Raw genomic sequence first — 23717 nt, 5'->3', positions numbered from 1 at the left:
TACCTGGTGGAAGCTTGAATGTTTGAACTTGACGTTTGGAAGGGCAAATGAAAGTCTGGAAGAGCTAGATGCCGGGTGCCGGGTGCATGTCGGTCTTGGTTGCGCGAGATAACGATCAACTGTCGGCTGTATGCTTTCTGGCACCGTGGTGGTGCATGGACTACGATGGGGAATGTAAGCCACAAAAAAGGATATTTTCACAAAAGTCTGTCGTTGGTGGGAGCCCATTGGAGGCTGTCCGTGTATGGTCTTGGATGCCCCGCAGTGCCCGCATTTGCCGGCCACTTCCACGTCCACGTCCACGTCCACGAGCAGTCTGGGTTTTGGGGGAGTGGGAGGGCAAGTTGATCATGCTGGCAGTTGGTGGGGTGTCATGCATCCATCTCGCCAGTCGCCCTTTTCCTGCGCGGGGCACTGACTGCAGACTGCGAACGTCAGGTTCGCACATGGTCGTGGCGCAGATACGTCGTCGCATTGACAGACAGTGCCTGTGTGTCAAATTGGTTTACATACTGTACAGAGACGTCGGGCGCCCACGTGCGAGGAAGATGGGAGGCGGTTTTTGTGCCACTCTGGTGAATAGCCGATGTGGTGGCAGTGGACAAGGCCGAAGCTGAACGGTTCGCTAACCGCGCTCCCACTGCTGCACCCATACATGTCTCGCATAGCTCGACTTCTCCATGCAGCTGCAACTGTCCCTCACCGTCACGGACGTCATCTGCACATTCTGGCTGCCAGTGGACCGATTGCTTGCACATACCTGGGACGGTCATCGAGGCTCCCAAGCGCAAGGCTGCGGCGTGTCGGTGGCAGATGGTGGTGAGCGGTTGGTCAAACGGGATAACTTGATAGACTAATTGCATGCAGCTACTGAGGCCCGTGTCTTGCGAGCGGAGATGAATTAAGTGGATAGGTCGTTGCTCGGCCTGCTTAGCGCCATGAATGAATCCAGCATCCCCTTTCGACAATAATCCTCACTCGTTCCCGCGATATCTCCCGAAGTCCCTCCCTCACCCCTACCCGCCTCAGCTGTCCTCTCTCGGTGATTTCACTTTGCTCCCAGCTTAGTGAACAGCTGTCGCTCCTTTTGTCGCGGTCAAGGTGAGTACACGGATTGCATTTCTCGGTAAGCGGCACCACCACCCTGTCGACAAAACATGTGCCCTCTCCACCAAAATTTTCCGCTGCCCGCCTCGACCTCATTTCCCGCCCCATATCGCCCACGAGTACCTCCGTCCGGCCGTCGAGGGCCACCTTTCCGGATCCGCCATCGCCAATTGCTGCCCGTGACCTTGTCTATTCCAGCAAGCTTAGATGCTGACTGCTTGCTTGCGTGCAGGATATTTACTGTAGTTGTTGCATCTACTCTTTTGCGCGCCTACCCCGAATCCGGATAACCCACCGCACACGACCACTCGTCCAGCCAACATGTCCTACTACAACGACGCGTCGTGGAACACACCTGCTCCTGGCCGACAGTCATCATGGGAGCAGCCGCCACCGCCCTCGCGATCAGGTACTGACCAAATGGGTTACAATGCGCAAAGTCCAGCCATTCACACGGATATAGGCACGAGCTCCACGGTCAATAGCGAGGCCGCCAACGCCTTTGCCTCGCAGTTTGAGGGTGCGTTGATTTCTATTCCTGATGTTGGGGCTTGTCTATTGTCTGCTGCAACATGAACCTGGCAGTGACATGCAGACATGCAGACAGCCAGACAGCAGTGACAGGCTGCAACAACATGACAGATCATTTTGCGCTAACATGACACAGAGGTTGACCGCGCCATTGAGAACATAGCCAAGAGCGGAAAGCCTTTTGGCCCTGGATTTCCTCCAACGCCCATGGGCGCCAACCGTCGCGAGTCCATGCCTATGATGGGTGGTGGTGGTCCTCGTCCCTACCCCGACTTTGGTACGCACACCCCACCATGACCCACCACCAAGTTGTATCTACTAACATAGATTACAGAACAACAACAACGCATGGGCGGCCCGCAGCGCCACCACTCGGTCAGCGAGTACGACGGCTCGCGCTCCCACTCGGCCTCCAATGTTCAGGGCTTCTACCAGAACCAGCGCTATGCGCCCCGACCCAACGACGCGGACCAGATGGCGCAGGCGAAGCGACGGATGGCGGCTCAGCGCGAGCGTGAGCTGCGCAACTATCACCAGGAACAGCAATACCACAGAAGTAAGGACTCGGAATCTGGGCAACAATAGAAGCAGGACATGTGGTTGACTAGGATAATACAGACGTTTCGGGCTCTGGCTCAAAGTCGGATCGCTCCATGAGCCCCAATGCCATGAATGAAGATGAGCGCCGCGAACTCATCGCCCGCCAGCACCGTGCTTTGTATGGCGAGACGTCCACCTTGTACAACAACAACCCGACCTCGAGCCAGGACGTACGCGTTCAGACTTCGGCCGCTGGTCGTGGCCAGTCCCCCCTCGCTTTTGACCCTTTCGGCATGCAGGGCCAGAGTGACGGCTCCGTCCAGATGCCCCCGCGCGACAAGGATGCCGCAAGTGGAGCCCAAGACGCCCGTTCCAACAACACTTCGTCGCCTTCTGCCGGCCAGAACCCGGCCTTTAACTTGTTCGATGCCCAGCAGGCTAGCCGCACCTCCAACTCGTCGCCTGGTGGCTCTCCTCCCGTGCCCGGCCACAAGTCCAACGGCTCCAACGTGGCTCCCATTGGCACTCGTCCCCAGAACCAGAACCTTCAGCAACCAGGCGGTGCTGCGCTGGGCAAGCGTGCAAACTCTCCTCTGCCCTCGCCTCTGGGCTACAACTCGTACAACGCTAGCGAGCAGAGCAACATGGCCACAACGTCTGCTTCTATGAACCCCTCCGCTACGGCCACGGACAAGGGCGTAGGGATTTGGAACAACGGCCCCTGGAGCAACACACCTACTCAGGGAGTTCAGGCGTCTGTTTGGGGCTAAAATCTGGAGTTTTGCTTATAGGGATATGATGCACATCCGGAGTTTACTGCATTTCAGGTGTCCCGGTCACGCCATGTCGGTCTTTCAACTATACCTAGGTAACCATGGGAGTAGCAGGTCAATTGGTCGTCGGCGAATATTTGCTGTAGTTTTAACGATGCTCTTTCAGCAAGCTCGTCTACATGTCTGGGTCGGCTGGAGATAATATACCTTTTCACGGGCGGTTACACGGGTGTTTGCTGGGCAGGATCAAAGGTCGGCATCGGTTTATGAGGCTTGGGGATTGGGGCTTGCAGGAGTTTGCTTGAGCATATGTTGCTATTATCGGTTGCTAGCTTTTTCGGATCTGATCAAGGGCATCTGCGTCAACGAGTGGTAGGCATGACGCTACCCCGATGATGTTGGGATGCCATTTGGGCTCGTACATCTAACGTTGTAATGGGAAAAGTGGCTTGAGACCATGGTTCTTTGTGGTGAAACTCGCTTACGTGTACACATTGACGACCCGCGACGCCAATTGAGACCTGCCTGTTCGGGGGAACTGGTGCCGTGGTGAAGGAAGCTAGGCACGTGATCCTTGCTAGCGCCATTATACGCGAGATCAGGGTTAGCGCAGCTGCGGCAACCCCAGCTCCAGAATCGTGGCCTTTGAGATCGGACGAGCGACTATCACCAGCAGCTTCAAGCACACCTTTCACTCCCCACGCGTCCATCTTCCTCGTACCAGTTACTATTCTCCCACTTCATCATGGTTAGTAACACTTTGCCCTGGCACAATGGTAGCCATTAGATATGCTTGCGACAACTAACGATTATTGACAGTCTTCTCAACGTGCCACCTCGCCTTCAAATGCAGCCTCTTCAGGCACAACGACAGCGCGCCCTGCCTCACCAAAGCCCCCGGGTGGCCCCGCCACTGTTATGCGAAGGAAGGCGGCCGCTGACCGTGCTGAGAAGACGGCCAACCTGCGACCAAGCAGCACAAGGGCAGCAGGCGCAGGTGGAAGCTCAAGCACCATGCTGAGTAAGTACACGCTCGGCAAGAGAGAAGACATACCATAGCTAACTTGTCTTCTTAGGGCTCTACACCGATGAGTCTCCCGGACTCAAGGTCGACCCCGTGGTGGTCATGACCTTGTCCGTTGTCTTCATCTTTAGCGTTGTCGCTCTTCACGGTACGCACAATCGCGTGTTCTTGTCTCGAGCCAATGCCTAACATACAGCAGTCATCGCCAAGGTTATGCGTCGCTTCTCCGCATAAGGCTTCCACATCACCACCATTTCTCCATATATTTCGACTGATTCCCCATTTTGAGCGCGACGCTCTCTTGCGCCCGTCTCCACAGTCCTCCTACCCTCGACTTGCGATTACCCGTCTTTGTTTCTTTGACGAATTTCCTCGGGTATGGCCAAAACAGATTTGAGCATCACGGAACCGCAAAAGCAGTATTGCCCATGATATCATTTTGACTATTGGACCTAGCAAGACCGTCGGAAGCTTGCATGGTCGGGGGCTGATAGTCTTGCTAGCTGTATTATAGGTTCGCACTAGAATGACAACTTTTGTTAATGCATCCTCTACATACACCTTGCATGAATAAACCACAAGGAGCGCAAATTCAAAAAAAATCACCAGGGGTATTTCATCGACGCCCAATTGTACACCACCAAAGTCAAGGATACCGCCAGCCACGTATGCTAAAAGTCGCGACTCACACGATCCACCTCGATCTTGAATTCCTTCTTCTTTCCAATTACCAGCTTCTGTCTCTTATTGCCACTCGATGCTCCCTGCATCATTTCCTGTTGGGTCATACTAAGGCTTCTTTCTCCAACCCATACCTCTGTCTCGTGGCCTCTGTACCGGTGTGTAGGACAGAATTGCTCGTCTGCCGTCATTGTGGCAGACTGCGCTGCTCGTGATGTTGAAGTTGATCGTATGTGTTCCAAGGAGCTGTGGCGCTCGGGTAGTGTCTGTTTGCTTCCTCTCCTACTCGGCAGCGTTTCCATCAAGTAGGATTCTGAAAGACCGCCTGAAGACATCTTCCGCCGGGGAGGGAGGACTGAAGTGTCCATCGAACTGTTTGGTACAGTGTGTCTGTTATGGGTGCTCTGATCCGAGTGTTTGTAGCTGGCCACATAGTTGCTGTCGAAGGGTTTCAAAAACGGCGCCATGCCTGTGATGGTGCTACTCATGATGGCGTAACCCATCTGCCATTGTGTAGCTACTATAAACTCGAATGTATCTACAGTAAATCAATATCTCCTTTCCATTGCTAGTTTTTGTCGTGACTACTTACAACTTGAGCCGCGAATCCGCCCGTTCATGTAGTAGAGTCGTATGGCAGCAATAGCTATGACGGGAAGACGGGCGCCGAACGCCATGACGACGAGAAATTTTGCGAAGAAATGCATATGCAGGGAGTAGACTAGTTGTATTGCGATCATGAAGATGAGACATTCCGTGAATATGTCCAAGGCGGCTACGGCCTGCCATTTCGGCCACTGCAGTTGGTCAATGAGGGCTCCGAAGAAGTCGAGATACTGTGGGGTATACCCTGTTGGAACAATCAGCCGACTGCGTGTATGCTTGCGTTGTGTTGCACGGTGTCGCAATGAGTATTATCGACGCCAGTGCCCATACGCCTGAAAGCGCTGCAAGTGACCATGTTGCAAGGCGGTGTGATCCTCCGGGCGACAGGCGTAGATAGAGAAATAGCACCGACAACTTTGAGGCTAATAGTACGAGGATGTATAGAATCTGAGTCGTGAAGCCTTCCTGTTTAGATTGTCAGACGTGGTTCCCCACCAGGATCGACCATGAACTTCTTCGCGTGCTTGCCCTGCGTGAACGTTCTGGCGCCGATCTAGAAGGACCGATCACCCACACATCACCAACTTACCTTTCCAATTCGTTCCAGTTGCGATGACGATAGACCGTCCTGAGATGCCCCAAGACCAAGGTCAACTAGGTGGAAGATGACTGCTGTCTGCACCGTGTCTAGTATCGTTGCCGCTGCCAGCCACCAATCTGGACGTACACGTCCTCAGTACAGGGTCTGGCATACGGCATAGCAGGCCAAGTCAACTCACCATCGGATCTCCACTCCCTTGACTTTAATCGCAGCCATATTCGGATCGAGAAACACGACCACACGAAGGCGAGCACCACAGCGCCAGTAACGACGATTAGGCCACGCTTATCATGTGCCGTGATAACGTAGGGCGGAGGTATTGCCTCTGCTGCCATGGTATATCATACAAGAAAAGTCCAGGCGTACGGTGCAATGAAAAGAATGCCATGGGACTTGAGTACATCGGTGCGGCGCAGCAGGACTCCTTGTGCTCTATAGTTACAGCTGAACACAGATCTGACAAGGCCCTCCAGCTGGTTTGTTTCCGATGAGCATCCCAGCTCAACCACCAGAACCGCGGACTTGGCACCCTATATGTCATCATTTTCCTTCCATGCCTGGTTTGCACCGACGCGGAACAGCGGAAGGAGGGCCGCTTCCAGTCCACACAGCGTGCAGACGCGACGCCTGGCATGCTAAGCCAGCAATGCCGAGATCTCTAACACGCAAGAGCCCTATTCGCCTTTGCTAGCGTCAGCCTTCGTTTTGTAAGCGAAGGCGTGCCAATTTGCTGCATGGCGGGATGCCATTTGCAACTTGCTGATACGTTGACGAGATGGCGGGATGCCTGCCATGGCGCCATGGCATGTCATGATATGAATTCGACTACATACGCAAAACTACTCATCCCCTGACACGAGCCGTCGTTCGCCTCGTCTTTCCTCGACGTTTACTGCCTAAGACTGAATAGCTGAATCAGACCATATACATCTCGCCAATCTTCCCGAGGTCGCTTGGCGTTGGAAGCCCTTGTAACCTCGTTGGGAGGCCTAAGTAGACCGAATTCTCCCGGAAATTTTCTCAGAGTTCCTTTCCTTTCAGAAGATCGCATCATGGTCTCGGTTCGGGGCATTTTCTCTTCTGGTCTGAGCCGCGGCATGTGTACTGTATATGCAATTCGTATACGACCTCCTGCATCGGCAGCCAAGAAACCGGTTGCGCCAAAAGCTCTAGATGAGGGCTGCGGCCCGTGGCACGGCTGGACTAGTGGCAGATGGAACACATGCAAGCTGCACCGTAACGATTTCTGTTGAGTAACAGGCGCACAAAAGCCATGTGCATCGTTGAACCCTGGTCCATGTGAGGAATCATCGCCCGGTGGTTGATAGGCTTAGTGGTCCCACCGGGATGCGGCAGACTGCCTGGCTGAGCCCACATCAATCTAATGCACGCATGTCTTTACTCGCATGAGGAAATCCCTTTCTTCGCTCCTTTCGCCCTGCTGCGCCTACTTTTTCGTTTTTGTACTCTTTGGTTTTGTTTGAGCTTACCTGTGGCGCCACGTTCCTGCATATCTGCTGCGAGTAAGCCATGTCTGCTTACGACGGTGTTGGGGGTAGCCAGCCGCTTGGGACCATGGACAAGCAGACTGCTTTGGAATCGCGGACGCATGCGGCAAGATTTGACGATGAAGATGAGAGCCAGGACTATCATGATTCTCTACGAGGTCACACAAGAGCCGATCGCGCTGACATGGAGCGCATGGGCAAGGTGCAGGAGTTGAAGAGGAATTATCGACCATTGTCCGCACTCGCCTTTACTGTTATTCTCCAAGGAACATGGGAGGTCCTCCTTACGTGAGTATAACTAATTGGAATTTGATAGTCGAAATGCTGACCATGACAAGCGCAACTTATACAGGTCTGTCCGATGGTGGCCCAGCTGGGCTCATCTGGAGTTTCGTATGGACCTGGTTCGGCTTCAGCACAGTGATGCTGTCTCTTGCTGAGATGGCATCCATGGCCCCAACTGCAGGCGGCCAATATCACTGGGTTTCGGAATTCTCTCCTCCTAGCGTTCAAAAGCCGCTCAGCTACTTCATCGGATGGATGTCAACGCTCTCGTGGCAGGCCGGCACAGCCTCCGGGCCTTTCCTTGTCGGCACGCTGATACAGTCCTCGGTCGTCGTAATGTATCCAGATTACTCGCCTACAAACTGGCAAGGAACACTCATGGTAATTGCCGTGACCATCTTGGTCTGGACGCTCAATATTTGGGGCTCAAAGTTCATGCCGCTGTTTCAAAACATCATGTTGGTTGTACACGTCTTTGGCTTCTTGGCCATCATCATCGTGTTCTGGGTCTTGTCTCCGCGGGCAACAGCAGAAGTGACATTTACACATTTCACCAACGAAGGCAACTGGGGCTCGACTGGACTGGCACTCATGGTTGGCCAGATTTCGGCAATTTATGCCTGTATCTGTAAGTCCAAATACATGCTGCTCTCCAAGGGATACTGACGGCATTGCAGGTTCCGATTCTGCAGCTCATATGGCCGAAGAGATCAAAGACGCGGGCAAGACTGTTCCTCGTGCCATGATGGGCGCATACCTGATGAACGGTTTACTCGGCATGGTTTTCCTCGTTAGCTACATGTTTATGGTTACCGACGTAAGAGCTGCGCTCGACGATGCTAGTGGGTATCCGCATCTGTGGGTATTTAGCCAGGCAGTATCTGCAGGGGGTGTTGTAGCTCTCAACGCTATTCCCACTATCCTCATCTTCGCCGGCACTTTGACCTTCAACTTGTCAACTTCGCGCCAGACGTGGGCTTTTGCTAGAGATAAGGGGTTGCCATTCAGCAGCTGGATTGGCCATGTGGATCCAAAGTTACAGGTACCTGCAAACGCTGTGACGATCACCTGCCTCATCACCGTTATCTTGAGCTTGATCAATATTGGCTCAGATGTTGCTTTCAACGCTAGTAAGTTCTGTCATCATCTACCTTTTCCCTTGCAACCCAGTGACGTGTTTTAGTCATATCTCTCAACGTAGTAGCCCTGATGATAACATACATGTTCTCTATCGGCGCTGTTCTCTACCGACGTATCCGCCACCCCGAACTTCTCCCTTCCTGCCGTTGGTCGCTCGGCAAATGGGGCGTTCCCATCAACATCGGTGGTGTATTGTACTCGACACACGCCTTCTTCTGGTGCTTTTGGCCAGAGTCTACACCAGTCGCACTGGATAACTTCAACTGGGCGGTGGTCATGTTCGTAGCCGTCGCTATCCTGTGTCTGCTAGACTATGTCATCAGAGGTCGGAGACATTACAAGGGCCCAGTCGTACTTGTTGAAGGATTCAAGGGACAATGAGTCTTGAGTGAATGGGGAAGCGAAAGTACAGAAGCTTCACATCTATTTGGGCTCGGTCGTTATAGTTCGGACGGTGTACGTGAAAACGAGACATGTGCAGACCTAGAGGTGATATGATTTAAATTAATGTTGAACTATAATGCAATTCAAATACACTGATCCTTTCCCTTTTCCACAACGCTTATTGTCAGATGTGATAGTTGTCAGACGCGAAGACACGGACTGAACATGTTAAAACTGCTGAATCGGAGCGATTCATACCTCCATCTAGGCGTAGTAACGTTCCAGGCTCGATTGCGCACCTTCCGGCTGTTGAGGAAGCGGAGGTGGCACATGTCGATATGTGGGGCATCAGATAAAATTTGCATCGGAAGTGACTCGGATCTGATAAGACGGCGGGTCTTCCACCAATCGCATCTCGCTACCCTCCCTCTGCGACGACAACAGTGGATCAGTCGCAGACAGCAGGCAGCCCAAGTGGAGGTGCGCTTAGGACTAACCGATTTCCCATCTCCGGAGTGCGGTGTGTTGATGGCAATAAGAAGCGGGCGTTTTGCCAATCTAATCAGATCATCTCATCTCCATCACATTTCCCCTATCCCTACCTTATCAGATCGAACTTTGCAATGAGACTTACGGGCGTTAGCAACTCGTTGGAGGGCTTGAGCCTGAGCGTAGGCAATCCTCACCGCGTCCTTGTTGTCGGTTGCGCATACGGCGGTATATCTGCCGTGGTTAATCTCCTCGATTATGCACAAGGGAAGCCACGACAGAGTGTCTATCCAGGCGGCCCGGATTTCAAGGGGGCGCAAAGTAGGAGAGGGGTTGAAATCACCGTTATCGATGAGCGAGACGGTTACTGTGCGTTGTACTACCCCGCTAGCCGAGGCCTTGCTCGTTGGCCCCCACATCGGAGCTTCGTCTTGTGAGACTCTTCACTGACGCTTGCAATCATAGTCCACTCTGTTGGTGCTCCACTCGCTCATGTCACACCGAAGCATACAAACCAAATGTGGAAGAGGTTCAGTCATCTCAATGAGCTCAAACAACCAAACCTCCGCTTCAACCATGGAAGTGTTAAGAACATCAACCCAGAAGCCAAGGTCGCCGAATGGTGCGACGGTAATGGCAAGACACATCAACAAACATATGACTACCTCGTCATGGCCACTGGCCTAAAGAGGACCTTTCCCGCCGTTCCCAAGTCCGGAAGCTTCGAAGAGTATCAAAGAGATGCCAAGGCGTTCATCGAGAAAATCACTGGCGGTGACGCATCGAAAGGCCAAGGAAGGAGAGTAGTAGTCATTGGCGCGGGTGCTGTTGGGGTTGAATTTGCTGCTGAGATCAAGAGCTATTACCCACATATTGAGGTTACGCTGGTACACTCACGGAGCGAAGTCCTCTCCTCCGAGCCACTACCTGCAGACGTCAAAGAGCGCGTGAAGATACTTCTGCAGGAAGAGGGTGTTGACCTTATTCTTGGTAGTAGGGCATCCAGCACGAGTCTGCCCAATGGACAATTCACCGTCACACTCGCAAATGGCGACCCTGTAACAGCAGACTTTGTCGTCGACTTTACGAGAAAAGGCACACCGACCACGCATGTTCTACCCAAGGAGTGCTTGAACAAAGACAAGGAGATCATGGTCCACCAATCGCTCATGTTCAAAGACACCATTCCAAACGCTTCCTGTCACTTTGGTGTTGGTGACGTCATTGCCTGGTCGGGCATTAAGCGCGCAGGTAGCGCGACGGTCATGGGCCAGACGGCTGCTCAAAACATATATTCTGCCATGTTGAACTCGGAGCTTCCCCCTTCATCAGAGCAATATGGCACGGCCGAGCTACCCGCATGGGATGCTGTTATTGGTATTGCAGTTGGAAAGCAATGTCTGACGTATGACCCGAAGAACGGCATAAAGTATGGTGTTGAGGTTATGAAGTCGTACTTTGGTGATGACCTGGCCTGGACGAGTACCCTGAAGTATCTGTGTTTGACCGATGTGGTGGAGAGGGCGGATAGTCCCGTCGAAGAGATTGAAGCGACCAAGATGACCGAGGTGGGGATTAAGCCGGTTAGTTCGGAGGCATAGGCAGAGGTTCCTGGAGAACAGCCTACTCGGCAAGGATCTGGAGTGTTTTCAACGCTGGGGGAAGGGCCGTGTTTGCGGGGGATGAACACTACCAGGACCGCAAATAGCAAGGTGGAGCGCACTAAACTTTTGATCCCGAGACCGTTTTCCGCACGTGGTCGCTGACGTGCATCTGCATATGCAACCTGCATCATGCGTCTTCAGATAGCTTCACCTTGTCGCGTCACACCTTCAACTCATTTTTATCATCCTTGAACGACGTACGGCATGGAAATCTTCGTACGAGCTGATGTTGAACTGTCAGGGCCGTCGTGTCTTCTGATAGCGTGGTTGCCACCATGTTGAATCCCGTTTCAAATTTCCGCACAGCCCGGTACTCCGGAAAGGGGGGGCCACTGTGGCTGGTTACGCTGCAAACGTACGCCCGTCGCGCTGAGGTGTAGTAAGATGAGTTCAGCTCTTCGCATGGCTCGCACAGAGGGTTTATTCTGCTGTATATTGCGTCTGCATCGCATACACGGTCTCCATGGATAGGCGGTCAAGGAAAAACAACTGCGCCCGTTGGACTACCTACTGCAAGTACATTCCGAGATGGTTCCAAGGCGTTCTGGAAGCGGCAGCTAGCTCATTTCCGCAGATTTTGGATGTGGTCACCTGTTCGCATGCTGGTCGATGCGCAAAGGGACGCGTTGAGGGAACACGGGCTAGGCACCGAAACAACTGGCATCGCTCTCCTCCACATCGCAAGTCCGACCCTGATGCGCGCTTGCTTTCTTGTAACAACAGTACCTCTTAATCATAATTACGCCGTCATTATCTGATACACCAGCAAACAGTACAGTCGATTTCTGCCATATCACCCCAGACTCTCTCTCTCTCAACACACCATGTTTCCCAGCGTAAAGGACCGAGCGCGACAGCTGTTTGGGGAGGCGGCTTTTCCAGCAGATGCGCCTACACCTCCACCAGTTGCGACGGGAAGGAGAGGCGCCCCGCCAAAGGCTGCAGCAGCACCGAAGCCAAGTCCAGAGCCAAAGACACCTGCAAAGCTATCGAGGACAAGAAATGCGCCACCTCCAGTTGAAGAAACGCCAAAGCCTATAGGCGCATGGCCAAGTCCTCTCGAGCAGTTTAGGGCGAGGAGAGCGCAGCCAGAGAAGACAAGTCCACCACCATCGCCGTCCAACCCCACATCCAAATCCGTTGCGCCACCCAAAACCGCATCGTCCGCACCTCCGAAGGCTGAAAAGGCTTCCAAGACCGATAAGCCGTCCAGAACAGAGAAGGCTGAAAAGTCATCCTTATCGAAAAAGACAAGCTCGCAGACAAAGTTGATGCCACCTACGAAAGCAGCAGCACCACCAAAGAAGGTGCCAGAACCCAAGGCCGTGCCACTCAAGAAGAAGCCCGAGCCGAAACCTGCCCTCAAATCTGCCCCCGAGCCCAAGAAGCAGTCACGCCCCAAGCCCGAAACTCGCACCTCGTCACGCCCTAAGCTGGAGCGTAGCTCCTCCAGCTCCTCGCTCGAAGACGACGAGTATGGCCAACTGCGCACCGCTTGTCTCCGTGAAGTCTCAAAGGTCACAGGCCTCAAGGGCAAGAACTTAGCGATATCGCTGCGACAACGATCTTCAGGTGAATGGTATGCGGCACTGAAAGACGTGAGTGCGGACAAATACCTGAAGATGTGGATGAACCGCGATAAGACATTTGAGACGCAGGAAGAAGCCCTCGAGGCCTACTTGATTTTTGCGAAGAAGATGAACACAGACACAAAGCTGTTTGGGCCCATGAGCCCCAAACTAGGGAAGAGCAAGGGAGGCTTCTTCTGAGTTACCTTACTCGCCTGCTGTGATGAAACCTACATGTGCCCACGAGAGCACGTCGTAATATATGTAAGACTACGGGATTCCGGGCCATTATTCAGCGCGGCGTTTCGGACCTTTGTTCGAGCACTTGCTTGATTCTGTTGTGAGAGATGTACGATATGTAAGATACGGCGTGCTTTTGATTTTGCGAATGGCGTTAGGGGGAGGTCCACCTCTGCCAATTCGCCATATACCCCACTCAAGCCTTTCTTCTCACCCACGACACGGCTTTGTTCGTAGATCGAACGTCTTGGTACCATATACACAGTTGTAATTTGTAATACACCATGCATTCAGTGTCAGCAATGGTCTACAACAGTAGAAAGACCACGCAGGTTTCGTGCCCCGTCACTCTACCAAATGATAATCCACTACTGTTCTTACCCTTGCGTATTTTCCTTACCTCACGTTGTGCAGCACACTGAACATGAACATTTTGCGCAAACTTGATGACAATTATAAGCTCTATAGCACTCCTTCTGCATACAACTATAGGATACTCCGAACTGATATTCTCTCCCACTTCACCGAGTTTCAACCAGGTAGTAGTAGAAAGTGCTACACGATATCGAGCCAAGTATCATGCTGATGGTAACCATAGTAGTCTTGATTGGAGATAGGGAGCTCGGTATTCGTTAAGAGCAGTTCGCTGTGAAGGCGTCAATTGGGATGCATCCTATAACATAGTTAGTAAATCGGTCCCTGGCTAAGTATAACTGTTACTATACCATTCCTGTTGACTATGCAAGCGAAGCCCTGGACGTAGATTATTAGAATTTTCCAATATACATGTGGTACCGCTGCTTCTTACATCATTGCATGACCGCGCAGTCGCCGAACCGCCAGGGATATAGCAGATTCCATTAGGATAATTTTTTTTCGAAATCTTGGATTCTCTTCGCTTCCCTGTCATCTTTGGTTACACAAGTCTGTGGCTGTCAGTGTCGTTCATCAAAGGCGAAAATGATGGTTGGTGTACCCAATAAGGCTGAGCGGTTGTCAAGGACAGCATGGAGATCGTCACGGTGATAACGCTGAGCCGCATTTTGTTTGGGTTGATAATCGCGGATAGATAAGTTGTAGGAGTTGATTGTGAAGGTGTAATGCTGCTCGGAACTGATGTTAGGTCAAGGTTGTACAACGTCCGACACTAAATATGTTTTCTAAGAGGGGTATGATGGCCTGTCAGTCTAACCATGAGCCCACTTTTAGCCCCTCTGTTTTCCTAAGCATCACTAGGCAATATTACTCGTAACACACCGCATGCCTCCACAACCTGGAATACGACCAGGAGAGAAAGTATAGCGAACATCAGATCCCTATAGTGTAACTTCATATTCGTATGCAGCCACCTTTGTAGTTTCCAAGATTGACCGCTACGTACTTAATGCTGATCGCCTTGGCCTTCTTTGTTGAGATACAAGGGTCAATTGTCAGTCCGTAGAAACTCTAATCTTATGCCTTTGCTATACAGTGCTATGAAGATTGATTGGTACTATGGGCTCCATTTCGACAACATGAGGAGTTCGACAAGTCGTTGAAATGCAGCGTATTGGTAGATATAGGGAAGCTAGATAGTAGCACAGCCTCGATGGAATAGATGTACCAACGAGATAGGCCGAAGACTTATATCGGCCCAACAGAGTCGCCATAATGTCGGCCCGGCATAGTCATCACAACGTCAGCGTAAGAAAGTGGCACTAAGTAATTGTTCTATAATTAGAACAATGCCGATAGCCCTATAGCGTGCACAAGGGAACGTCTCTCAATGTAGATACATACCTCTAATGTACATAGATAACGCTTGGTGTCGAATACATCATATTACTGTCGGTCTGGATCTGACCCCGTAGTTCCAGTGGAGTACTAGGATAATCAAATATCAGAAAGAGTATATTGGCAGAGGAACACCTTGGCTCGTCATGCGCCTTTCTGAACCAACGCTTAATACTTGGCTATGGATTATGCTCGCGCGAATGGGCCAGTCGTACCGGTAGTCGCGTTCAAAACTGATCTGTCGAACGGAAGTCCTCTACCTCGGCAAAAAGTCAGTGGTAAAGTACACGGTTTGAGCGATCTACGCTGTAAAGACTCCCCCAAAAACCATGCAATGTTTGGGGGATAGGTAAGGCTCATCGTTAATGGCCCTGGCCTAGTGCCGCCCTTGTTCATGACCACTTTCCATACTACTCTCCCTCGGCCCTTCTGACCTTCTCTGTGTAAAGATTGAGTTATGCATGCGTTCCAGTGACGAATTGTTCTAGTTTACTACCTAGGTAGGATTCACCGTCCTCATAATCTTAAGTTAGAGCAGGTGGCGGTGTGTACTGATGGCCCTCCACAAGAACATCCACTTTGTCCATGCACTCGCCCGCGCACAACTGGTCAACACGAGTGAGCGTCGACATAGCGATAAAATCATTAGCTAGCAGTTGATCACAAAGAGGATTTTGATCGTCTGATCGCAAGATGCCGCTGCGATTTCGATATCATCTTGAGTGCCCAAGGCGTTCCAGAGCAGTCGATACAAGACATGCCCACGAACGTGGCCGTGCAGCATCCATCGCTCGGGCCTCGTTGTCATATTTTCAGGCTACTGAGACGAGGAACTGGGCACTGTGCGTACTGTAATTTGACATGGAAGGTTGTGCGGCGCAGTTCTACCTAGGTAGGATGTAGGCCAAAGCTCGATGCTAGACAAGCCCTACACACATGACGCCCGAGGTCACAAATGACGCTGCAACTACTGACGTTGCCACCTGCTCATACTCATTCTCAATACGTTTGAAGACAGTCATAACGCTTAGACATGATAAATTTGGGAGGAATTCATGTAAATCCACAACCACGAAGTCATTATGAGAGTAGCGCTGCTGTTCCAGATTGTTGGAAGTCTTTGCATACTTTTTCGGGTCCTTATAAAACATGACATTCGCGATCAACTTCGCCATTTGCCAATTGCGTTGGAATTTTGAGAAATAGTCGACAAGTAAAGACTTTCGCATCATCTCTTCCGTAGGCTCTCCGTTGAGTTTAAAGAAGAAGGGGTTTTCTGATACTTGCTTTGTACCTGTCGGTATTTGGCAATGGGAATTCGGGCTGAGAAAATTGCAATAAAAGCATATGTTGATTTGTGTTAAGCATAATTACTACCCACATAGTAACAAATTGGTCTTTAGCTTGCCCGAACTTTTTTGCACGTGTAAATACATCCCTTGATTGACAGTCACATTGCTTCCTTTGTAGTATTCGCGATTACTGAATCTTCCGCACACTTCTCTCGATTTGCACTGGCAGCTCATGCCTAATATCAAGAGCTGCCCTTTCAATACCCTGCATTTACGCCTTATTATTATTCAATATGGCTGGCAGGGTTATCTTGAGCTCGATAATTACGTCATCGGGACACACGAGTGGAAATTACTAGCGTCTATTGATAATTGACAGTGAATTTGAATGAAGTCCCACACATGTTACAATCTATTGGGGTTTAGCGTGCGCGAGCCTGCAACCTAATAACTAGCCTGGTTTTGGGAAATCAGTTTGCCACACCACTTCCTCACATTCATACTGCCCAGGCGCTCTCTTTGACCTTGACTTAATCTCGACTATCAGTCAACCTTGCGGCGGTATGGATTTTGTGCGATTACAACAGGAAACTTTCGAGCACCTCCGGGAGGGCATCGTCGATGAAGACGCTCTGGAAACCCGATATCCCCTCGATTACGGAAACCAGGACTTCACACTCTCGCTTGAATATGATGTCTCTCTGGGAGCCCTGGATGCTTTGCCAATCGAACTACAACAAAAGGTTCTCTCTTTTCTCGACATCAAGGCCCTCCTCGTATTCCGTCGGGTCAGCAAGCCAGCTCTCAGCCTCGTCAATACCTTACTGGAATACCAAAAGATTGTCATGAACGCACCGATGGCTTTACGCATGTCCATCGCAATCGGTATGCACGAAAATTACACTATTTCTCAGTTGTTCGATGCGCTTTGCGAACGCGGATGCGCCGACTGTGGCACGCTTGCACACTACATTTGTCTCTTCACCTGCAGTCGCCTTTGTCTCAGCCAAAATGGTTGTTGTCCTGGCAAACTCGCCCCACGGATATTGCTGGATTTGCCTGTGCAGGACGACGACGGGTCCATACAGTCAGACATGCAGGTAGAGAATGCGCCAGACAACTGGGTACCTGAGCATGTTCCTCGCTTTACACCAGTACCAGGCACATATTTCGTATCTCGGCCCTTGTGCAAATACGGCTCGACACACACGCTCACGAAAATCCGACCTGGAAATGTTTTCATCGACATGAATGCTTTCGATAACGGGAAAAAGTTCGTCAGCCAGTACATAGATAGCGAGGATCAGGTTATGAACGTGCTGTACAAGACCATCAGCGTAGTGGTTGCACCTTGGCTGAGTAAGACAAGTATGAGCTTTGAGTGCGGCATGCAATGCCCAGGTTGCATGGAAGAGGATAGAGAGGCAATATCCAACCTGTCAGTGTTGCAAACAAGCATCACCCCTAATTTGGACACGAGAGTCTGTGAAATCTGGACAAAAGAGGGCTTGGTGGAGCATGCACGCAGGGCACATGGTGGTAACGACGGTAGTCAAAATGGCCATATGGAGCTTTGAGGGCATTGCGTATGAACGAAAGTGTCGATTTATTGCGTTCTGATCTGTTGATCGGAAGATTGGTACACCATAGGAGTTATTGCTCAGAGGTAGCTGGCTGCGTGAGGCTACTCAGGTAGCGATCGATTGAGCTACCTGCAATAGCGAGATTAGGAGTAAGGAATGCGAAGAATGAATTATATCCCCGATCCTCGTTCAGAGGTATGTAACAAACTGCTGTTGATTTCCTATTGCCTAGTGCCTGTGATGTATGTCCCACCTTAGTATGGCGAACAGGAGTTCAAATGTAGCACGAGCCGCTTTTAGAGTGATGTTCTCGCGCCTCTAGCTCCCCACTGCTACCTATCTCCCTCTTGGACTCGTCATCGATATCTACTCCAGGCCGAAACTAGGCCCCACTGGTATATAATCATTAAAATTTCAGCATCGGTGTTTGGTAGCTCTAAGTTCTCAAAGCTAAGGCAAGACCCTGACGCTGTATCAGGTCAATTCGGTAGTCTCAAGCTCCACATATGATTCGAGTGCAGTAATTATACATATCGTACCTCCAAGTACTCCACGACTGTTTATCTGTGTACGTGAACGGAACACAACTAGCAGATCTCAGGAGTTTCTAGCCCCATGTTGAAGTTGCCCCTTCATCCAAAATCGGATCGTCATCAGGTCGACCCGGATCGTTCAAACCCTCTTGCTGATCTTCCTGATCTCCAACAGCGGCTTTCCGCTAGTCCCTGGTTCAAAGTGGGTCTGGAAATAGAAATTAAAACAACTCATAGGCTAGGTGTCTGCTAGCGCAAATAAGAGTAATCATGACGTACTCCCTACGTGGAGGTATAGGGCTATTGACAGCCGGTCACAAATGCCTTAAACTAACATGTCCTTTTCGGTAGTGTCTAGAGCTCAGAAGGTGTGTTGAGTGAGGTACAGAGCCGCTATGATCTACATGCCAACTTAGCGTATGGTTTTTGTCCGAGAGGGACGCACCTTTCCATATAAGCAGCTGTCTCGATTTGCAATTCGACCCTCTCCCTAGACTTCATCTTATCGCCAATACCATGGCACGATTCTTTTTCACACTTATTCTCTCTACTGCAGCGCTTGTTGCTGGACAAACTGCAACATGCCCAAATGAAGTCGCCATATACAACCAGCAGGATCGAACAATGACCGCCACGTTGAGTGTGTATTATATCTCATGGATATGTTGTATGTGACTGATCCGTCATATAGGCTGGTTTGTTGTTCCTGTTCCAAAAGAAGATATTATGAAAGCTTTGAGGGAGTCTATCCCGAACCTGGTAACTCTACAAGGACTGAACTTGTTACCCATTCCTGAGGAGCTAGACTTCCCTGTGGGGATGCATCCTGTCCTTGTATCTGCCGGAATGAACGGCGATATTCGACAAGGCGGTTTCCAACTAGCTACAGGATTGATGGTAGCCACCTCTATGATACCATATGTCGGCATCGGCAGTTCCAATACGCCATTCAATGCGCCTCTCGTTTCATATCTAGCAGGCGTGGATGAAGTAACTCAGGGTTATGTGTTTGGTCTCATTCCCTCCGTAGTCGGTAAACGCAGCGATTCCGTCTTCGCTGCTAGCCTGACTAACATTTGATCCAGCAACTATAGGTGGGCTTCTCACACGCGTTGGAGCCTTCATTCCAATGAAAGCACCTCTTCAGGCATACAGCGATGGATCCTTGGGCATAAATTCCAAGTGGGCGCAAGCACCTAATCCGGTCACCGGCCCAGGGCTATATTCTGAAGCTATCGATCTCAAGTTCGTCAGTGAGCCCAACCAAGCATCACCCAGGTACTCCCTCTCTATTTGGAAGCGTCTTATCAATCAACCTTTGATTCTTGGGAACCTTGACAGCGTATTCAGCACCAAGTGTCAACGTAACACGGTCTTCTTCACCAACAGCACCGCACAACCGACATACCGATCCGGAAACGTGACACTTGGGCCTTCAGCGGGTGCTAGCGTGTTCAGTGCAGTTCTTCAAAAAGCTAGCCCGGATGGATCGGGTTTCTATCAATCTGTATACGGCTTGTCGGCTTGCGCGCAGACGGTAGGTTATGGCAGTCCTGTTGTACCACTGGGAGAGGATTGCGAGAAGGCTGCAACAGCTGTCTCAAACACACCGGGGGCCCTGTAAGCTACCCACCAGCCTCTTGTTGTTGGAACTCCAGAATAGCTGCCTAGGGATTCCGTTTCGCTTTTCAGGGTCTTGTACGTCATTGCGCCGGCTAGCTTTCAGTGTTTTTCTCCGATGCACGACGACTCTCTTCTATTTTCATCTTTTGCACAAGGGGGCGTCTCTTGCCCCGAGGTATTTCCGTGTGCTACAGGGAAATAACGATGGGGATATCACCAAATGCTGAGCAATGAAAGGGCTTAGCCAGGTTGGGTTAGCTCGACATATTAACAAGCAACATCTACGTCACACTGACCGGAGAAGCAGAACAGCGAACGCCGGGGTGGACTTTGTCGAAACTAGATATTTCAACGATGCTGCAATCTTTTTCTCGTGCTATGCTGGACATTGTTATACCAGAGCCATTGGGGATATCTACTGTATTCCAACATCAACCAATTTAAACGAATAATTCTCTTGGTGCCCCACCCAATCGCTCGTTCCGCGGAGAGGGGAGAAATCTTTTTACTGAAATAAAATACTTGTTCGACTCAGAACTATGGTGTTTGATTACGAGAAATCAGAAGATACGATGCCCTCGCCACAACAGCCATCGCACATGGATGTCGACCTAGAGAATGGCAGGCAGCCTAGATCACGGCAGAGGGACACGTCAATCACAGAAACATCATCGGGCGATTATGAGGAAGAAGAAGACAAGGAAACCGACCACGATGGCCACCGCCCATCAAGAAAGGAATTACACGACAGCATCTCGCGATCACGGAGTAGACGCAGTCATACCCAAAACCGAGTAGCAACAGGCACGGCAAGCGGTCCGAATCAACCATTGAGTCGAGCAATATCCAGGCGTGACACTGTACTTTCTCGTATACGCACACGACCAAATGTTGCCCCTTTCTCACACCCTCTAGCACATCAGCCAACAACACACGATGTGCTTGTCGACTTTGATGGTGACGATGATCCATACAGACCCGTGAACTGGCCCACAAAGAAGAAGATCAACACCACGCTTATGTACGGCTTGACCACGATGAGCGCTACCTGGGCCTCCTCTTCCTACTCTGCCGGTACACGCCAAATAGCTGCGGAGTTCAACGTAGGTAATCAAGTCGCCGTCTTGGGAACAACACTCTTCCTCTTCGGCTTTGGTCTCGGACCTCTACTCTGGGCACCGTTATCTGAGGTCTACGGGCGACGCATCGCTGTCCTGACGCCCATGTTCGTTGCCATCTGCTTCAGCTTTGGAAGCGCAGTGGCGAAGGACTTCCAAACGCTTATGATCACGCGATTCTTTGGAGCCTTCTTCGCCAGCGCACCGGTGACGAATACTGGAGGTGTATTGGGCGACCTGTACAGTCCCGCATGGCGTGCTATGGCTATGGCCGGTTACGCTATGGCGGTTGTCGGGGGACCATGTCTCGGGCCTATCGTTTCTGCTGCATTCGTCGCAACCCCATCTCTAGGCTGGCGCTGGACGGAATATTTCACCGGAATCCTTCAAGCGTGCATACTCTTTGTCGACCTCATCTTCATCGACGAATCTTATCCCCCAAAGCTACTCATCTACAAAGCACGCCGCCTGCGTCACGAGACTGGTAACTGGGCGCTTCATACAAAGTTCGAAGAGTGGGACGTGAGCATCAAGGAACTGTCTAAGAAGTTCTTGATTCGACCAATCCAGCTCCTCATGACCCCCATCTGCTTTCTGGTGGCTTTGTATGCTAGCTTCTGCTATGGAATCTTATACATGCAACTGGGAGGTATACCAATCATCTTCCGGGAACTGAGAGGCTGGCCTGCGGTGAGTGCTACACTGCCTTTCTTGGGCATTTTGGTCGGGGCAATGATCGGCTGCAGCATCAACGCATATAATCAAATCTTATACAACAAAGTATACCATGCAGCCGGCGACCGTGCCGTGCCCGAGGCACGTCTACCTCCTATGATGCTCGGTTCAGCACTCTTCTCCGTTGGCCAGTTCATCATGGGCTGGACTGCTGGCCCAGAGTACCCTTGGATTGCCCCAGTAATTGGATTGGTATTGATGGGCACGGGCTTCTTCACAATTTTCCAGGCCGCGCTGAACTACCTTGTCGACACGTTCACGTTGTACGCTGCGAGCGCAGTGGCGGCCAATACTTTTCTAAGAAGCGTTTTTGCTGGCGCCTTCCCGCTGGTGGTCACACCGCTGTATCATAACATTGGCGTTGGGCCTGCAAGTAGTATTACGGGTGGTTTTGCGGCATTGCTGATTCCTGTGCCATTTGTCTTCTACATTTTTGGTAAGAGAATTAGGGGAGCGAGTAAGTGGAGTCGTAAGAGTGTGTTTGACTAGTGCTTTGGCATTCTCATCAGTGGTGGTTAACTCTATGGTATTGTCATTCCTGGAAGTTTTTCGGAGGCTTTTAGATATCGTTATTCTGTTTCGCACGTTATTTTCATGTATTCAGTAATGAAGTCTTGTTATTTGTCTAAGCGATCATCGCAATAGAATTCCATAACTTATGGTCACTACACTATTGCACCTATCAAAGTCGACTATAATCTCATTCTTCCCCTTGGCCCCTACTGACCCGAACGATGTTTTTCCATATGCTCTTTGAGTTTTTCCGTCGACATGAAAAGGATATACATAGGGTCTGGTAGGTAACCACCACCAAATCCGAAATCTGACCAGTCCAATTTGCTTTCACTGATCGATGTTGGAGTCTCTTCATCGTGCATGTTCCAAGGTACCTCGCACAGCTCACAGAATATACCGTGTTCAACTTCAACTCCATTGATGTTCAGCCAAGGAGCTCGGACTGAGCATAACTTCCAGCCAAGATCAATCCGGTAACTATAGAAGTCATCCAAACCGTAAATGCTACCAAATCTAGTAGAGGCCTCGACTTCTCTAAAATCGTAGTACGTTGTGCAATCGCCCATGTCAGACGTATCAATCGAGCTCCAGTACTTGGAATGCCTTCCCTTGATCGCTTCAAACTTAGAGAGCGACAATAACGCATTCTGATCAGGAGTCGGATCTATGTTCTCATCTGGAGGTGGTAAGAAGCTTTCCAACAACATGGGACCTCTGGGATATAGATAGCCACCACCAACTGAAAGACATCGTCGAGTAAGGGTGAAGACGTCCAAGTAGACTCCGCAACAATCAATTCAATCCGGTCACTCTCCTAGACCCACTTACCTATCTAGGTAGGGCTTAAACTCCTATAGGTAACTACTAGGCTTAAAGCGGTAATCAATCAATCCAATCTGAACCTTCTAGGACCCACTTAATTGATTGTTGCGGACTGTGCGTCCAAGTAAGGCGCGAACTTGTCACAACCAGAGCCATCACACATTCTTTGGCAGAGTTTTGCGAAGAGGTCCTTGATGGTGAATTTGTGCGCCGTCTGAATACTGATAGCCATGCGGATGCTGTTGCTGGCATTGTTTGCGACCTATACCACGAATTAGCATCTGGATTCGCACGCCACTCAACACAGCATACCTTCTGGTACTCAATCATCGAATTCACAGAGTTCATACCGCTCATACTAACGCTCCGAAAGCTGAGCAGTGTCTCGATGTCCAGGAAGCCTAACACATGATGCTAAAGCTCTGTGGGCAGAATGTGAAGGACTCCAAGGTCGTAGCGGGGACTCGTGTAGTGGCGGCCGTGATCGAGAGGACATTTCTTTACAAGCATATCCGGGTCCAGAATGTAGTCATCGAGCATTCTGATTGTCGTGCGCTGTTGTTCGGTCAAATTTGTGTCGG

At 50.7% G+C, this 23717-nt stretch overlaps 13 protein-coding genes across 13 annotated transcripts; 9 read left to right on the top strand and 4 right to left on the bottom strand.

Annotated features, from left to right (window-relative positions):
- Positions 1-1428: 1428 nt before the first annotated feature.
- Positions 1429-2948, top strand: PtrM4_129110 (WNT1 domain containing protein; the record flags this gene model as incomplete). Its single annotated transcript, XM_001939936.2, has 4 exons — positions 1429-1627; positions 1775-1915; positions 1973-2194; positions 2257-2948. The coding sequence occupies 4 exons, from the start codon at positions 1429-1431 to the stop codon at positions 2946-2948; spliced, it is 1254 nt and encodes a 417-aa protein (XP_001939971.2).
- A 748-nt stretch (positions 2949-3696) lies between these two features.
- PtrM4_129100 (Sec61-beta domain containing protein) lies at positions 3697-4209 on the top strand (the record flags this gene model as incomplete). The annotated part of the gene is made up of 4 exons (XM_066108907.1): positions 3697-3699; positions 3771-3972; positions 4028-4123; positions 4175-4209. 4 exons carry the CDS (start codon positions 3697-3699, stop codon positions 4207-4209), a joined length of 336 nt encoding a protein of 111 aa, XP_065960899.1.
- Positions 4210-4646: 437 nt separating this feature from the next.
- PtrM4_129090 (uncharacterized protein) lies at positions 4647-5333 on the bottom strand (the record flags this gene model as incomplete). Its single annotated transcript, XM_001939935.2, has 2 exons — positions 4647-5194; positions 5249-5333. The coding sequence occupies 2 exons, from the start codon at positions 5331-5333 to the stop codon at positions 4647-4649; spliced, it is 633 nt and encodes a 210-aa protein (XP_001939970.2).
- A 2060-nt stretch (positions 5334-7393) lies between these two features.
- Positions 7394-7663, top strand: PtrM4_129080 (uncharacterized protein; the record flags this gene model as incomplete). Its single annotated transcript, XM_066108906.1, has 1 exon — positions 7394-7663. One exon carries the CDS (start codon positions 7394-7396, stop codon positions 7661-7663), a length of 270 nt encoding a protein of 89 aa, XP_065960898.1.
- A 29-nt stretch (positions 7664-7692) lies between these two features.
- Positions 7693-9177, top strand: PtrM4_129070 (PotE, Amino acid transporter; the record flags this gene model as incomplete). Its single annotated transcript, XM_001939934.2, has 3 exons — positions 7693-8284; positions 8334-8786; positions 8840-9177. The coding sequence occupies 3 exons, from the start codon at positions 7693-7695 to the stop codon at positions 9175-9177; spliced, it is 1383 nt and encodes a 460-aa protein (XP_001939969.2).
- A 626-nt stretch (positions 9178-9803) lies between these two features.
- On the top strand, positions 9804-11270 carry PtrM4_129060 (Pyr-redox-2 multi-domain protein; the record flags this gene model as incomplete). Its single annotated transcript, XM_001939933.2, has 2 exons — positions 9804-10038; positions 10135-11270. The coding sequence occupies 2 exons, from the start codon at positions 9804-9806 to the stop codon at positions 11268-11270; spliced, it is 1371 nt and encodes a 456-aa protein (XP_001939968.1).
- An 887-nt stretch (positions 11271-12157) lies between these two features.
- Positions 12158-13102, top strand: PtrM4_129050 (CDC27 multi-domain protein; the record flags this gene model as incomplete). Its single annotated transcript, XM_001939932.1, has 1 exon — positions 12158-13102. The coding sequence occupies one exon, from the start codon at positions 12158-12160 to the stop codon at positions 13100-13102; it is 945 nt and encodes a 314-aa protein (XP_001939967.1).
- Positions 13103-14001: 899 nt separating this feature from the next.
- On the bottom strand, positions 14002-14183 carry PtrM4_129040 (uncharacterized protein; the record flags this gene model as incomplete). Its single annotated transcript, XM_066108905.1, has 2 exons — positions 14002-14067; positions 14118-14183. 2 exons carry the CDS (start codon positions 14181-14183, stop codon positions 14002-14004), a joined length of 132 nt encoding a protein of 43 aa, XP_065960897.1.
- A 2586-nt stretch (positions 14184-16769) lies between these two features.
- Positions 16770-17783, top strand: PtrM4_129030 (F-box domain containing protein; the record flags this gene model as incomplete). Its single annotated transcript, XM_001939931.1, has 1 exon — positions 16770-17783. The coding sequence occupies one exon, from the start codon at positions 16770-16772 to the stop codon at positions 17781-17783; it is 1014 nt and encodes a 337-aa protein (XP_001939966.1).
- Positions 17784-18838: 1055 nt separating this feature from the next.
- PtrM4_129020 (uncharacterized protein) lies at positions 18839-19946 on the top strand (the record flags this gene model as incomplete). Its single annotated transcript, XM_066108904.1, has 3 exons — positions 18839-18962; positions 19014-19355; positions 19408-19946. The coding sequence occupies 3 exons, from the start codon at positions 18839-18841 to the stop codon at positions 19944-19946; spliced, it is 1005 nt and encodes a 334-aa protein (XP_065960896.1).
- Positions 19947-20484: 538 nt separating this feature from the next.
- PtrM4_129010 (ProP, Permease major facilitator superfamily) lies at positions 20485-22287 on the top strand (the record flags this gene model as incomplete). The annotated part of the gene is made up of 1 exon (XM_001939930.2): positions 20485-22287. One exon carries the CDS (start codon positions 20485-20487, stop codon positions 22285-22287), a length of 1803 nt encoding a protein of 600 aa, XP_001939965.2.
- Positions 22288-23230: 943 nt separating this feature from the next.
- On the bottom strand, positions 23231-23493 carry PtrM4_129000 (uncharacterized protein; the record flags this gene model as incomplete). The annotated part of the gene is made up of 2 exons (XM_001939929.2): positions 23231-23398; positions 23449-23493. 2 exons carry the CDS (start codon positions 23491-23493, stop codon positions 23231-23233), a joined length of 213 nt encoding a protein of 70 aa, XP_001939964.2.
- Positions 23494-23550: 57 nt separating this feature from the next.
- Positions 23551-23676, bottom strand: PtrM4_128990 (uncharacterized protein; the record flags this gene model as incomplete). Its single annotated transcript, XM_066108903.1, has 1 exon — positions 23551-23676. The coding sequence occupies one exon, from the start codon at positions 23674-23676 to the stop codon at positions 23551-23553; it is 126 nt and encodes a 41-aa protein (XP_065960895.1).
- Between the last annotated feature and the right edge of the window lie 41 nt (positions 23677-23717).

This window comes from Pyrenophora tritici-repentis, chromosome 7 (genome assembly GCF_003171515.1).
Source record: "Pyrenophora tritici-repentis strain M4 chromosome 7, whole genome shotgun sequence".
Lineage (NCBI taxonomy): Eukaryota > Fungi > Ascomycota > Dothideomycetes > Pleosporales > Pleosporaceae > Pyrenophora > Pyrenophora tritici-repentis.
The sequence above is the reverse complement of the archived record's forward strand: the minus strand, read 5'-3'. Positions and strand labels throughout refer to the sequence as shown.